General features: G+C 45.8%; 1 protein-coding gene across 11 annotated transcripts in view; it reads left to right on the forward strand.

Annotated features, from left to right (window-relative positions):
- rapgef2 (Rap guanine nucleotide exchange factor (GEF) 2) overlaps positions 1 to 15449 on the forward strand; it is a 91837-nt gene that overhangs the window by 45164 nt on the left and 31224 nt on the right. For 5 of the 11 annotated variants that reach the window (XM_035426280.1, XM_035426276.1, XM_035426278.1 and 2 more), the window contains exons 6-7: positions 1352 to 1519; positions 5271 to 5288. In XM_035426280.1, coding sequence (XP_035282171.1) covers positions 1352 to 1519; positions 5271 to 5288 — 186 coding nt within the window. Of the gene's footprint in view, positions 1 to 1351; positions 1520 to 5270; positions 5289 to 11034; positions 11098 to 11601; positions 12066 to 15449 lie in introns of those variants that run through there. The other 6 variants (XM_035426277.1, XM_035426282.1, XM_035426285.1 and 3 more) reach the window with 4 other exon arrangements.

Consider the following 15449-nt stretch of genomic DNA (forward strand, 5'->3'; position numbering starts at 1 on the left):
GTTTCAGTATTTTCACTCTGGGTTTTGATGGCCTTGCCTGTGCCCTGGCTGGTGTGGAAGGAGATTCGGGGACATTTATGTGCCCCCCCCCCCCACTCGCATTAAAACAAATTTACTCGGCCGTCAAACAAACTTTAATCACCCTACAGACTGCCAGCACCAGGCATTCAATCACAGGTCTTTACTGCTTTGCAAACAGGGAGCTTTACACCAAATAGTTTGTTACCACGCTCGTATTTGGCAAGCGCATGCTGGCAATACCGTTCACGCCGGCCAATCAGTGACGGCGATCTTTCCGCTCCTTTCGGTACATCGGAGCGCTGTTTTGTTAAACGCGTTTGACCCGTAAATTGGCTGCATTTCTATTTATAGCTTTTGTTTTTTTTTGTTTTTTTTTGCTGGCATTCGCGGCCCTTCGGTCGCTGTTGGATTATCGGGTTCCTTTTCCCGCTGCGTAATTACGTTAATTTGAGCCGCGCGATCGTTAGGAATGCGCTCGGGGTCCCGTCGCACGGATACGGTTTTCACGCCGATTTTAAGCCCCGAACTGTTTCCGCGGTTCCTTGGCCGTTGCCATGGCAGCAGATTGTACAGTACAGAGGTGTGCGGAGCCGGAGGCGCTGTGCTGTAAAGTGCGAAGCCGCGGCGGAGGAGGAGGAGGAGGTGGCGAGGAAGAGAAGTGTGAGCAGAAACCGTCTCTCCGTCGTTCGCATTATTGTCGTTTCCTCGTCATTCGTTTTCGCGAAACGCCGTCATTTCGTCGCCCCGGTCGCGCGGCTCGGCGCGGCGTTGCCGGGTTGCGTCGCGTCGCGCCGCTTGCCGTCGGTGATCACGACCGGCCGGCAAACTTGCCGCCTCGCGCGTGTGCGTGTAGACTGACTCGTTTGCAGAGGACGTTTGACCACCCCATTGCCGTCGCCGTGTCTGTGTTCTTTATGCTCTCTCACCGGGCGCCCGTCAGCTTTTTGGAAATTGTGGGTGTGTCTAACATGTCTCCCGTTTGACGTGGAGAAAGAGTGCCTTAGAGAGCTCGGTGTCCTTTCTCTTTCCCTGACGCCGTCAGCGTCTCTCACGCCCCGCGCCGACAGTGACAGGTAATCTGCGATCTAGCAGGTTAGCCGCCATCGCGCCAGGAATAGCACCTGCGATTCTTGTCGCCGAGGTGCTGTTTTTAGCCACCAGCCTCGTTCTCCCTCTTTCGGGGGCCCGGCCCACACAGACAGCTGGTGCTGCGCAAGGAGGGAGGGGCTGGTGGGGGCGGGGGAGGTGGGGGGGGGGGGGGGGGGGGGGGGGGAGGGGAGGTGAGGTGGGGGAAGGGAGAGAAAAGCTCAACCCTTTCTTTCCTGCTCAGGTGGACTATATGGATGAAAATGAAGAGTACTTCCAACGGCAAGCTTCGCACCGACAGTCCCGCCGGAGGTTCCGGAAGATCAACCAGAAAGGCGAGAGGCAGACCATCATCGACACGGTGGACCCCTACCCCGTCGGGAAGCCGCCTCTGCCCAAAGGGTATCACACGGTGAGTTTCTTAAAAGGGCCTAAAAACACCCTGGGAATCTGTGTTGCTTCTCTCTCTCTCTCTCTCTATCTCTCTCTCACACTCTCTCTCTTTCTGTCTCTCTCACACTCCCTCTCTCTATCTCTCACACTCCCTCTCTCTCTCTTTCTCCCTCCCTCTCTCTTTCACACTCCCTCTCTCTCTCTCTCTCTCTCTCTCTCAGTCATACCCACATGTTCTCTATCACACACATACTGTCTCTGTTTCAGTGGGAAGGGTGGGGTTTAAATGTAGGAGTACTGCAGACTGCATTCTGGGACATTCGCACAAACCAGAGGCCTTTTCTCCTTATGTGTGTATGATTTGTAAACCACGCGTGTCTCGAAAGACCCGACCTGCGCCTCATAATCTCCCTCTCCATAAAACCGTACGTATAGAAGCGAAAGCCAGGCCGGATATGAAACCAATCACTTTTTTTTTTTAAAATGTGTCCACTGTGGCCAGGGAGAGGCAACAAGGTTGCTTTTCATGCCTGTCAATAGCACCCCTGTGTTTAGGAAAAACCCCAGATTAAAAGGCCGGGGTGTGTCGGTTTATGATGTGGAGAGTTCTTCGGTAACCCTGCTCATCTCCAAACCGGTCTCGTATTGCGCAATTAAGTGTTTTTTTCCTGTGTGATTTTGGTGCGAACGCCGCCGCTAACGCTGTGAGACGTTTGGCTTGACAGACCCACGGTGGCTCCCACCGGAATGCATGTGAAAAAGCGTGTTGCGTTCGACCAGTTTTTTTCCCCCAAGTCAGAGTTTCCATTCCTCCCGGTCCCTAGGGACAGCGTTCAAAGCCCGTGCACAAATTGTGCTTGTTTGCGTTAATACAAAGAGCAAAGGAAGCGGACTGCTCCGGGCCTATCTTTGTTTTTGTACTTCTTTTTTTCGAACATGGAAGGGTGAACTTTCTCATGGTCCGGAACGGCGGCTTCCGAATTGTTCCTGTTTGCATCGTTGCACACGTATAGGAAGTTCAGCCCCGGCACAACAGCAGCATATTGGAAACAGCTAAATTTAAATCGGAGGCAACAATTTTGACCCGACACATTGCGATTAAGAGTCTCCTGTGGATGAAGTGATCGTCCTCTAGACAATCAGCTAAATCCCAGCTAGCTGGAAAAAAGAAAAGATGTCAAAAGGTATGAACATTGCTGTGATGTACTGCAGTACAAAGCTGGGTACTTACACCTTTGTAGTGTTACGTCTTGCCTTCAAAATGCAGCAGCATTAGTGTCCTGATCTTAATGCAACATTCAGATATTCTTCCTGAAAACAATGATAAAAATCCAAGGTCTCGAATCGAATGCACAGGAATATGATGTTACAGATGTAGGAGTGTTCTTATTTTGAAGGCCCAAACTATCCAAACTATTGTTTAGTCATGGCTTTACATTATTTCAGTAGTAGGTATGCTTATACAGGGCAGCTTTTACATCTTAAGTTTTATAAACCCATTGAAGGGGCAAGATACTGATTGATGTTTTCCGGTCAAGTACCTTACTCCAAGATATTTGGAAAAACATATGCTTTCTGGTTACAGTCCACTTCAGAAACACTAGCACTTGACCTTTCTTTAAGAAATACGCGCGGACTGTGCACACTGAAGACTCTCGCCCTCCGGCTAACCGTGTACTTTCCCGTCCGCAACCTCAACTACAGCACATACGGTTTAAGCCTGAGTGCAGATTGTCCAAACATCTCGAAATACCTGATCGAAGCGTTCCGGGGATGCTTCGCGCCGCAATCAATGTTCAAATGGCAAGTTCTGATGTTGACCATGAAGCATTTTTTTTCATCGGGAGTGCAGGGCATTGTTCTTAGTTCCCCCCCTTAGAGATTAGGCTGCTGCTGCATAGGCCTTTTTTTTTTTTTTTTTTTTTAAAGCCGTTTAGATTTAGAGTATGTAATTGGCCGTGCCCCCGGCGAGACGTCGCGCGAAGGTCACCCTTTCACCGCGTCTGGCGGAACGCGCGCGGGCATAAGAGGTTCACATCACCGAGGCCCAGACCATAAAGGGCTTTTTGAAAGGTGCAATAACCCGGCGCTGGAGATCTCCCCGGGAATTCGCCGCCCGCCCCCCCGCCCGTAATATCCCGGCGTCTAATTCCGCCCCTCGGTGATGTATGGCTCGCTGCCACCGCGCGAACCGCGCCGCGGTAAATCTGCGGCGCATTAAACGCTCGCCGCTCGCCGCCGCTTCGTCGCGGCGTTCCCCGCCGACCGCTTCTTCACTTTCCAAAATTCCGCCGCGGCTTAACCAGCTGGCTCCGACGGTGCCGGCGGTGCGTGACGTGTAAGGATTTACGGTACATGACAGCTAGTCATTTCGTTATTCTCTTGGTAATGTTCCCCTCCCCTCGCCTCCCCACCCTCCCCACCCCCCCCGCGTCCGTTCCCCTCGTGGAAGTAAATATGTCATTTGTCTTTCTTTGCTTTCTGGGGAGGATGTGGATGCGACGCGGGCTTTTCTGTCCCCGCGCTGTCGTTCCCCGCACATTGTTTTTTATATGAAGCCATTTCGCGGTTATTACAGGTCACCGGCACTTTGTAATTTCGACTTCGTGCCTCTTGTGTCCAATCAGTCACTGACGGGGCCGATAGCTGCGGTCGACTGAAATGACCTGCGTGGCCAAAAGTATGTGGACACCTCAAGTCCAAAATCTCATCTGAAATAATACCCATTGACATGGAATTGGTTAGCCTTTTGCTGCTATAACAACCTCCACTCTTTCTGGGAAGGTTTTATACTAGATGTTGGCGCATTGCTGCAGGGATTTGCTTCCATTCAGCCATTAGTGAGGTCAGGCACTGATTGGGTGATTAGGCCTGGCTCGCAATTGGCTTTCCAATTGATCCCAAAGGTGCTGGATGGGGTTGGGCTCTGTGCAGACCAGTCAAGTTCTTCCACACCGTTCTCGACAAAACCATTTCTATGTGGACCTCACCGTGTGCCCGGGAGCAAAGGTTTGGCTTGAACTAAGAGGCCTAGCCAAAACCATGAAAAACAGCCCCAGAGCAAGGGGTGTCCAGATACTTTTGGTCATACAGTGTAGCTGGTTCAGATTACAGTGCTGGTACAAGTGCTTAATTAATTGTTAACACACACTGTATATACAAAACATTAGTTAGGGGAACTGAGTGAACTGATATGTTAGTATGTTTAATGTGCTGTCCAGAAAGGTTTACTTTATAAAACTGTACTCTATAAAAGGTTAAATATGCACTGTTGAGATAGAAGTCATGTTTTCTCATTTTTTAAAAATGTCTGTCTATATATCAATGGCATATATTTTTTAAAGCATGTTATCAATGGTTAATAAAGCATTAATCGGTGCATGTTAACATAAAGTATAAAGCTTTGGTAAAACTCCCCCTTAAAAGGCTTCCAATTGTGTACAGCCGGTAATGATTTTGCACATTTGTGCTCAGGTCTTCGGAGAGATTCCTCTGCGCTCCGACGCGTTCTCTGTTCTCATAACTCTCTGCAGGATTGCACACCGAGAGCTCTCGGCCCCGCGAACAAACGCCTCTGTCTTCCTGCTCGCGTCGCTCCCAGAGAACACTTTATCAGGGCGCGTCAGAGCCTCCGACCTGATTTCCATAACCCTGTACCGAAGTGTGGCGCGGGTGATGATTTTCATAGCCCTGTACTGTATTGTGGCACGGGTGATAACTCTCGTATTTTCCTTCCCTTTCACGCCGCTCATGTCAATGTCGGCCCCCAGGAATGCTGTAAATCTCAGGTACTGTAACTCGCTGGAGGTCTGCCGCAGTCTGTGTGGTGTGTTAGATATACTTGTTAGTGAAGTAGTACTGTGTGAGTGCGTGTGCATGTGTGTGTGTGTGTGTGCGTGCGTGTGCACGTGTATGTGCGTGCCTGTGTATGCTTGCGTGCGTGTGTCTGTGTGTATGTATTTTTTCCTGTTGTCAATTTCTATTATGTGTAGAAAGCTAATGGCAATGCAAGGTGTACTGTCAGTGTATGAGTTTAAATGGCTTTCTTGTATTGGAGGGCATGAAAGGAGGCACATTATAATATTACTTTAATTGTATCACTTTATGAATTTAGCTTCCATCTCATGCTCTTGGCTGTTTCTGTGTTTTTTATTTTTTTAGATTTTATGTTGAAGCATGGTTTACAGTATTCCTTGCGCTTGATAATGGAGTTTTATTTCATGTTATCTGGGCAAATATCTTCAACTGTGGTTCACTAAAAAGTGTTTGAAATGATTGTTTTCTCCCTTCTCTAGCGTATTTTGCAAACAGCTGCTCTAAAATTTCTGTAACAACATTTACTTTGGTTTAATAAACTGGCCTACTTATCTGGGAGGGTTGTGACAGACCAGTGACACTGTGTCTCTCAAGATGGACATAGTATACCAAGTCAGTCTGTTAGCCTTGAGCTATAGGTCTTAATTAAGAGCTGAGATGTTCTGAAGACCTGCATTTGTACTTGTGGAATTTGGACTACAGTGTACAGTCAAAGGGGGGGGGGGCAGTAATGTTATCTGTCATCACTGTCAGGTGTTAATATAACTAACTGGAGATATGGAGCTCTTGTGGAAAAGCATGAAAATAAGTAGTCCCCGTCAGTCGTCTGTAAGATCATATCTGGTGGACGGGTTGGGCAGTTGCAGAATTGCCAACCATCATGGCAAATCATGTGAGGAAGTGCCACCAAAGCATACCTTGCTTTCATGATTATAAACAGAGGAAGCTGAGGAATGTACTATTGTTGGCGCTGAACTGGTTCACTGGGATGGCGTGTGGAGCATCTTCGTCTGGCGAGAGCTCTTGGATTGGGGCGCGGTTCGGATCGAGAGCGCGTTTGCCGAGCGGCACCAGGATCTCGTTACCCGCGGTGCCGCCCGCTCCGGTTTTCCCCCGGTTCGTCCCGAATAAAGGAAAAAAGGCTCGCTTTTGTAGGCTCGCTAGCTGAACGCAGCCGAGCGAGAGTGACAGAGCCGTCAGATGTGTGGGAGTGTGGCAAGCCGGTCTATTTTTAGAGCTGTCCTTTAGAACGGGGCCTGCTAGCGCTCTGCTATTGCTCTGCGTAGCTGCGAGAGCTTGTGGCGAGGTGTGCAGCAAATGCACAGTAACCCTTAATTAAAGAGACCATTCAAATGTTTGGGGAGGAAGAGGCTACTCTGTAAGAGTAAGTAAACTCGACTGCGTGCCCTAGCGTACGTAATATTTTCTCCTCTTGTCATACTTTATAGGTTGCCTTGGGGAACCTGATGATGAATGGATGATTTGCGGACCTGATGATTTATGGTCATGTGTCTGATTCTTTTGTCATTCAATTGCATTGCGTTCATCATAATTCATCTTTGCGGGCTGCGTAATATACTTGCTCCTTGATCTCTGTGGTCGTTTTCCATTGCCAAATGGCTGCGAGTAATGTTGCATTAGGACTTTGTCCTTCTACCACACAGAAAGGATTAAATTTAAATATTGAAGAGAAGACATGAGAGTGTTTGAGATTGAGTCTAGCTGGCCAGCCAAAGGGAGGTTAAGCTCAAGGGGCAGAATTTCTGTATTTACTGTAAAATCTTTAAGGCAATCGTGGGTGTGTCCTTCTGACTTGGTGCCAGTGTTGAGACCCTTCGGCTGGGGCACATCATGATCATCAGTGATGTCACAGGTTCATATCTGTGTGGTTGTCCAGGTTACATACTAGTGGGCAAATGGTATCAGCAGTAATCATATGGCAGTAATTCCATGGTACTCCTCACATACATGTAGAAGCTTTTTTCCCTCTGCATCTGACCCTCTGTAGCAGACCCTCTATATATGACCCTCTTTATCTGGTCCTCTGTATTTGACCCTCAGACCCTCTGTGCCAGACACACTGTATCAGACATTCTGTATCAAACACACTGTTTCTGACACTCTGTATCAAACCCTCTGTGTCAAACACACTGTATCAGACCTTCTGTATCAAACACACTGTGTCTGTCCCTCTATCTGGCCCTCTCTATCTGACCCTCTGTGTCTGACCCCCTGTATCAGAAATTCTATAACAGACATTGTGTATCAGACACACTGTTTCTGACCCTCTGTATTAAACCCTCTGTGTCAGACACACTGTATCAGACATTCTGTATCAGACACACTGTGTCTCAGTCCCTCTGTGTCTGACTCTCTGTCTCTGACCCTCTGTATCAGACTCCTCTCCTCCCTTGGCCTCCGCCTTGCTTTTGCGCATGCAATCCCCCCCCCCCCCCCCCCCCCCCGCTAGCCCCTTCCGTCTGGGCCCTCCCTGCTGGCCCGAGGTACCGGCGCCCCTCTTCTCTGGCCCAAGGTACCGGTGCCCCTCCTCTCTGGGCCGACGTACTAGCGGCTCTCCCCGCCTGAGAGGAAATCCTTTTCCCGCCACTCGCCCCAGCCAGGAAACTCGCGTCGGCGAGCGCAGTGGCTCTGGATGCCCCCGGTGCACCCCTGTGGGTACAGGGGGAAACGGGAGAATAGCGGGGCTGTTATGCGCGTCCCTTCCTCAGGATAACAACCCCCCCCCTCCCCGAAAGAATGACCGCTTCATTAGTTGGGGGGGAGTCTACGTCTTAATGATATTGCATACACACTCTTGTCCAGGTTCCATCCATGTGCACATTAATGTATGTACAGTTCATCTACAAGGCATTCCATCAGTCCCATTCATTAAATTAGCATCTACACCATGCACAGGTCATCAATAAGGGCTTTGCTCTTTTAGCACATCTGTGTTAGCATAGGTTTTGATGTGATAATGGGTAAGGTTCAAAGAGCACATTTTGTGTGGTATTCGGTTTCGGCTTTTACAGAACTACATTGAATCAGTCACCATGTGCCAATCTTTGTGTGAATAATATTATGCTATTTTTGAAGCAATATGTAAATAATGTCTCATAACTGTCACAGGTCTTTATATTTTTTAGTTTATTGACTATGTGGACTTCGACACAAGCCGTCTTATTGGCACCAGTTGCCTTGGAGACTACTGTGGCCTCCAAAATTATTTCCACCCTTGATAAAGATATGGAGGGTGCACAAAGTACTGAAAACATGGATGACATTAATGTCGACACATCTCTTTCATAAATAAAATCGTTACTTATCTTAAAAATAACTTAAAGGTAAACTTTTTCCGATAAGCAATTGTATTGGTATAAGAGCATATATTTGTTCCATTTTTGAGCATACAACACTGCACATTTTCCATGTTGTTTATTTTATGTTGCTTTCTTTGATCATCTTCATCAAGGGTGCCAGTATGTTTGAGAGTACTGCATGTAGCCAGGCAACATTCCATCTCTTGCCATAGCTTTCAATTGCACATGATTGTCATCAACTTCACCGCAAAGTGACCTATCAGGTGACGTACTGTAGACTGCAGTAACGGTTCAGATTGATGGGTAGTGGACAGTTTGCTTCTCCAGATTATATGACAGGGAGGGGAAAGTGTTTTTTTTTTTTTTTAGGGTGCGGGAGCCGTGTTCAAGTGATGGAGCGGTCGCCAAGTTGATAAGTGGATATCTGCGGTGCTTGCCTGATCTATTATTGCTGTCTTCAGCTGCTAGAGGATAAGAGCAGTTTAAATCTGGCAGGGAGGGAGGGAGGGTCTGAGCCTGACAGGAAATAGTGGGGGATGAGGATGGGGTGGGGCGGGGGCTTCTGTGAACAAATACTGCATGCTTCTGTGTTACAGCAGGCTGTTTTCCATCAGGATGTATTAAAAGGCTAGTGCATTTCAGCTACCGTATGAAAGTGCATAAATACCAATTTTTAAAAATGCAACAAAAAAGGTTCCCCATCCTGTTTATTTGTGGAAGTGAATAAATTTGTGTCCTAAATGAAGATAGTCTCACCTATTTAAATGCTTGTTTTCCATGTCACTGCAAAGAGATGTTTTAAGCATCATTTTTTGCTCAGCAATATAAATCATCTTGACTGAAATACTACCTTTGTTGCATTCTTCTTCTTCTTACCATGCTTACTATACTTCACTTAACCTTACAGTATTACGTTGCTAAATTACTGAATTCAAGTGAGACTGGGTCCTTGTCCCTGTAATAACATGACAACAAACTCTCCTCCACATTCGCTGTACAGTCACATGACAAGGGTGTCACTTCATCACTTCTGGCCACAAGCGTCATCTCCTGTGTCTGCTGGCACCCATTTAAGAGAATTCGCCTACATGCACAGACATAATATCAAAAATGGATGCCATCGATTTCCTGAGACTTTTTAAAAAAAATTTTTAAGGAAAGAAGGCCTTCGGTGACTACTCAATAAAATGCTTTATGACTGTTGATAGTGACAATGTTAAAGCCTGCCAGTGCTTTCTTGGCATGGACCTTTGTCTGGTGATGTAATGGTTCCTTTTGTTCCTGACAGCTGAAGCTTAGTGTTTAGTGATTGAGTTAGCCGCATGTAGGCCCGTTCATATGATAGGTTGAATCTAATTTCTTGAGTGATGTGATGGTGTATTCAGGTCTCTATGGACTGCAGTAGAGGGTCCGCAGATGCTGTAGTAAGCATGCTTGGCCAGTTAAATGCAAGGCTGTCCTGCAATAACAATAGCCCACATACAAGTTATTTTAATCAGCTCATTCATTCAAGATGCATTCAACATACAATTAAATATATTATTTGATATTAACCGATTAATCCATTAACTAACTGATGCTCAGGTTCCCACGCATCTAGATTTTTTTTTTCTTCTCTTGAACGTGCAACACAAATATAGGAGATGTATTTGTTTGTACAATTTCAAGTGTATTATTGTTCTGTACATACGTGATTTGTAGAGATGTACTGGTAGACCTACTGCATTTGGACCATTATAGTTGCATGTCTTTTGAAGCATTTAATTTTCATAGCGCCATGTTAATCACTGTATGAATCAATTTCAGGATTTTAAAATGTATATTTATTTTATTTTTAAAAAGAGAGACTCTGCTCAAATGCTTCCATATGCAGCTGTTCGTTCGGTGTGACACAGTAAGGGCCAATTCGCTGGGGTGTTGGCCGATAAATCCGTCAACTCCGTTGTTACACAATACAGACGCCGCTGATCGATGGGGTCTCTCCCAGGGGGATTTTATAAGCTAGCGGCAGATCTGATGCAGACGGGCGGTTCTCACTCTATCAGAGCCTGCCATCTGACCGGTCTTTGCTTTCATCGCTGAGGGCACGAGGGTCTGAGTGGGCGCGCATCAGACCACCACTCTAGCTGAGTATTTTTACAGCACGGGGAGAGAGGGGGGATCGGCTTGCAGTTACATCATCGGTAGTGTGCTCCTCTCTGCCGATGCAGGCGAAGAGCCCGGTGGCTGGACCTCGCCTGCGCCGGGAAGCAGCGATGGTGTGTTTACCCTGAGGGGACATCAGGTACCGCTGCGATCTGAGCATTTCTTTTTCTGGCTTTTTCCTCCCCCTTTTCTTTTCGACCCGCCGTCCTTCTCTCTCGTTTGAAGAGGAAGTTAGCCTACCTCTCTCGCCACCTAGGAAATGGCTTTTCTCTCTCGTTGCTATGCCAACTGCCTTCAACCGTGGTCCATTTCCGAAGTAAGCACGATGAAAGGAACGTTTCGGAGCTTGTGCGGAGGACATGGTTTTAGACTGTTCATTCGCCATCTTTTGCTATATACTTGCATTGCGAAAATGTCTGCTGTCGTTTGTGAATGCTCATTTAAACGGAACGATTGTAAAAAGGAGATGAGGTGGCAAGTATTCAGTAAGCTGTCAGTCATCGTCGCACAGTTTTAGCTTTAAGTGCGGAGAAGACCGGGTGCGGGGATCAGCAGCAGTGCGCGACCGTCCTCTCAGCATCAGTAAGGGAGGAAGTTCCGCAATCCTAGCCCGTCCATCCCTTTGGTCGCAAATGAAATGGGAGTTTTAACAATATCTGACAGGCTGCTGAGGAGTGGTGGGGGAATGGGGGGGCAGGGTCCTGGATCCTGATTAATCTGCATTGTGAGCCTTAGGGTGTGTGTGTGTGTGTGTGTGTGTGTGAGTGAGTGAGTGTGAGAGAGAGAGTGAGTGCGCTCGCTCCTGTGTGTGCGCGCGCGTGCACGCGATATGCGTTTGGGGGTGAGGGGAGCCAGTGTGTGTAAATGTGCCGTCAGCCATTTTAGCGTTTTTTTTCATAAATTGATTATTTCGCACGTTTTCTCCTCAGTAATTGGATAGATATTAAGTATCTCGGTTTTTGTGCAAAATACAACGCACGGTTCGTCTTTGTCCTTGCTCATTTTTTAAATGTAGTATTTATTTCTTTTTGAAACGTGCAGTGAGTGGGTGCCTGTCGGAGACTGATGCTCTGCGAGTGATTTGACATTAGAGCCAGGGCAGCGACTCTCTGTGCTTCAGACGTGGACTTCAGTGGCAGCTGCAGGAAAGGAGCCGAAAGAGGGGTGAAAAGGGACTAAACCAGGATGTTAAAATTAAGTCCGACGTAACACTTTTTTTTCAATATGAAACCATTAGCGACCACTGTCAACCATGGAGTCATGGGTCAGCAAGATAAAAATCTTGTGAGTATTGAAAATCCCATTCCGATAGCCTATATTACGGAGATAGTAATCTGTTTAAGATGATGTGAGTCGTGTGTTGGTTAGGGGTATATTTTATTAACGGATTTGTATATCAACGACGTTTGAAGAGAGTATATCGGACAAATATGCAGTTGGCTTATAAGGAACAGTTTTATGTATAGCAGATATTGGCCAACGTGATTCACAGATACTGTCTGAAGTTGGTGTGTATGTAATATAGATACCTGAAACATTTCAGTTTTTAACCAACTTTGGCATAAATAACGCAAATAAATATTTTGACAAGTGGCAGAGGAAAAAAGAAGCCTGTGAGAGTTTGTGTCTATGTGTCCAGCTAATCTAATATTTAATTTGATTGTATGCATATTGTTGCATATTAAGATGATGTATATATATTTTCTCCTCGTCATCTTGATATGCAAATATGTGTTGGCTACAAGGAAAAGGGATCTGTCAAACCAGCAGTTTTAGTTTTGTTGAACCTTTTAGGGATGCACACAGGGCATCCAAAATGTCTGAAAACCTGATGAGGGTTGATGTGCTCACCAGTAGCCTAGATATAAATACAGATGCCACATTTTTGCATTTAGCTGCATTTAGCAGCATGTTATCAGTGAGGAGTTTTCCTTTGATTTACATGGGAAGATACTTTGTTATTTCCTTCAATCTTCTCTAATCAAAGAATTTTAGGTGGGGAACTAAAAAAGAATCTCCGAAATTTGAGTTTGTTTGTGTTGAGATTTACAGTATATTTGCTTTGATATGACATCTGTGAGCATTGTGATCAGTGTAGTCTTTTTTATTATTATTTTATTTTTATTATTACTTTTTAGATGAATTTATGTGGTCGTATTTTATGTGTGTCACTCATGGCTCAGTAGCTGCAGTTTGTTTTTTTAAGGAAACCTAGGGACTGGCAGACTGGTAAAGATCATGGATGGTAGACCACTGTTTATTAACAGCAGCGGCGATGCCGTCAGACCCCCAGGTAGCCCATATGCTGGTGTGGAATTGAGGTCATCCCCTTCAGTGATCGCGGCATATTCAGCGTACCGTATCCCCGGCCTCATATGGTACGGCGGACGCACTGCATCATGGGATGTGCGTTGGGCTTTTACGCTCCGTCTCCGGCACCTCCTGTATGTCGAAACGTACCGTAATGCAGCGCCTTTCTAGGGGTAAGCCTCTCAGAACAGCGGCCTGGTTTACTGTGGGATGTGAGAGCAGCCGTGTTTAATCCCTTCATCCCTGGTGGTCTCTGAAGGGAAAAACCGCCGGAATATTCCGAGCGCCGACAGGATTTGCCCACGGCGCCTCGAGAACATCATCCCACCCCCCCACCCCCCCGCCCCCTCCCCTGTGATTTCAGCTAGTTCCAGGTATTTTTAAGATACTACATCTGACAGACTGAGGGGCGGCCATCTGTTCTTATCATTGGCATGGAAAGTGCGCATGCTAGGGTCAACGTTTCGATTGCCGTTTCCTGCTCTACAATGTAGGTCACTGGGTCTACAGCGTAACGTAGTGATTGGTTGCTGCTGCTGCTAGCATGGATGTCACTTCTGTGATACAGTAAATGATGGTTATTGACAAATTGGTTGTTACATTTCCTTTGGTGAACCATGCATATGAAATTAAGTGTTCTTCTTCCTCAGAATAGGAATTTGTCATGCTCCCTTATATAGCATGAATGTGGTTCTTCAGGTGTGTAGGCCAGACTACTGGGGCACATTGTAATGACATGACACAGCTAAGTTTCTTTTGTGGTGCCGTTGGTAGACTACCGGAAGCTTGGTGAACAGCAAAAGCCTGTATTCACCAGGTAAACAACAGAGTAATGATGATGTTTCTGAACAGTATTAATGTAACATTGCATTTACCTTTTACAAGACACTGATTTGTAATGTGGAAGAGTGTTGCCTCCCATCTCAGAACCATATAGGCTACGTGGTGTTCAACCACTATGTATAGGCTAATGGTATAGTCGCACGTTACCACATTTCTCTCAGGGTTTAAACACCAAGTACGAGATATAGCTTCCAGTCTGCCCTTTCCCAGCTGTGGCAGTGTTTTCCCTGCATTTTGATTTGAAAACAATGGCCCTGGGTATAATTTCAGAGGGTCATAAAATCGGAAGGCATCCTACCAAAAATACATACACATTTGGCTGGAGTCATTCTTGTATTCGTATTTTCCCATTTAAATGTTCGTGAATAGCTTGTATTCGTGAATTTATTGCGTGATACAAACTGAATATTGATTTATTTGTGTATTTTTGTGTGTGTAGCCCTCTTAGTCTTTAAATAACAGTCTTTGTCTCCTCCTCTCTGTGTGAAAGGGGTGAAATTGTTTTGACAGGGAATTTCGAATTGATTACATTTCTTTATTAGTACATGCATTGGGCTAGCAGCTGAGCAATACTGAATTTATTTCATTTTCCCAAAGAGTTAAAGAGGCTCCAAAATCCTGCAGCAGAGCGTGAAAATGCCTATTTGAAAAACAAAAATATATATTTAATATATAGAGTGATAATAATTAGGCTGCAGACTTGAGGTGCGACTGATTGATGGCTGACCTAAATAGAGACGAAAGGAGGATCCTCCGCCTCTATTATTGAGCAGGACCGTGTAAATGGCATTGAGGCGTGGAGGAACTTCTCTGAGTGATGGAGGCGGCCAGACAGGATATCAGGGGTGACGTGCAGTGGCCTTTTTTTAATGACATCTTTGTTACAGTCCTTTTGTATGGTTCAGGCTCTCAGGCAGTGCTTTTACAATGGTATTTCTGGCTATTTTATTGCATGGGTGAAACCATGGTCAAAAGTGTCTGAATTCTCTGTCGTGAGCAGTAGCCCAGGTTTTTTTTTTTTTTTGTAGTATTTTTTATATTGATGCTTGACTCCAGTGGTAAGTTTCGAAGATTCGAACTTACTGTTGTAGCCGATTATGAAGAATTTATGCACTCCGTAAGGTGCTTTACCACAGTTTGGTTGAACACTATAGGCTATTAGGTGAGTTGTTAACTGATTGTATTAATGGTTTTTTGAATGTATCTAAAATGAATTGGTTACCTTATTTGGTGCCAGTGATTATTTATCAGTTTTTTTAGTTTTAGTGCTTGTAAATTGTAAAGGTGCTACGTGCAGTCGACCGTATCACAAACATTTTTTTTTTTTTTTTTTGCCTTCTTCTGGACGATGGTCTATAATAATAAAACACAGCAGAATGATTCATGCTTTCATATCTCTCGCTGTACTGTATAATGTGCTCTCGGCTATGTGAATGACAGGTTTATGATGGTAATAGGTAGGAAATCCCTATAGTGAGCTCTTCACATATGAATTCCACTCAAGGCCTTTGTGTC

Source organism: Anguilla anguilla, chromosome 7 (assembly GCF_013347855.1).
Source record: "Anguilla anguilla isolate fAngAng1 chromosome 7, fAngAng1.pri, whole genome shotgun sequence".
Lineage (NCBI taxonomy): Eukaryota > Metazoa > Chordata > Actinopteri > Anguilliformes > Anguillidae > Anguilla > Anguilla anguilla.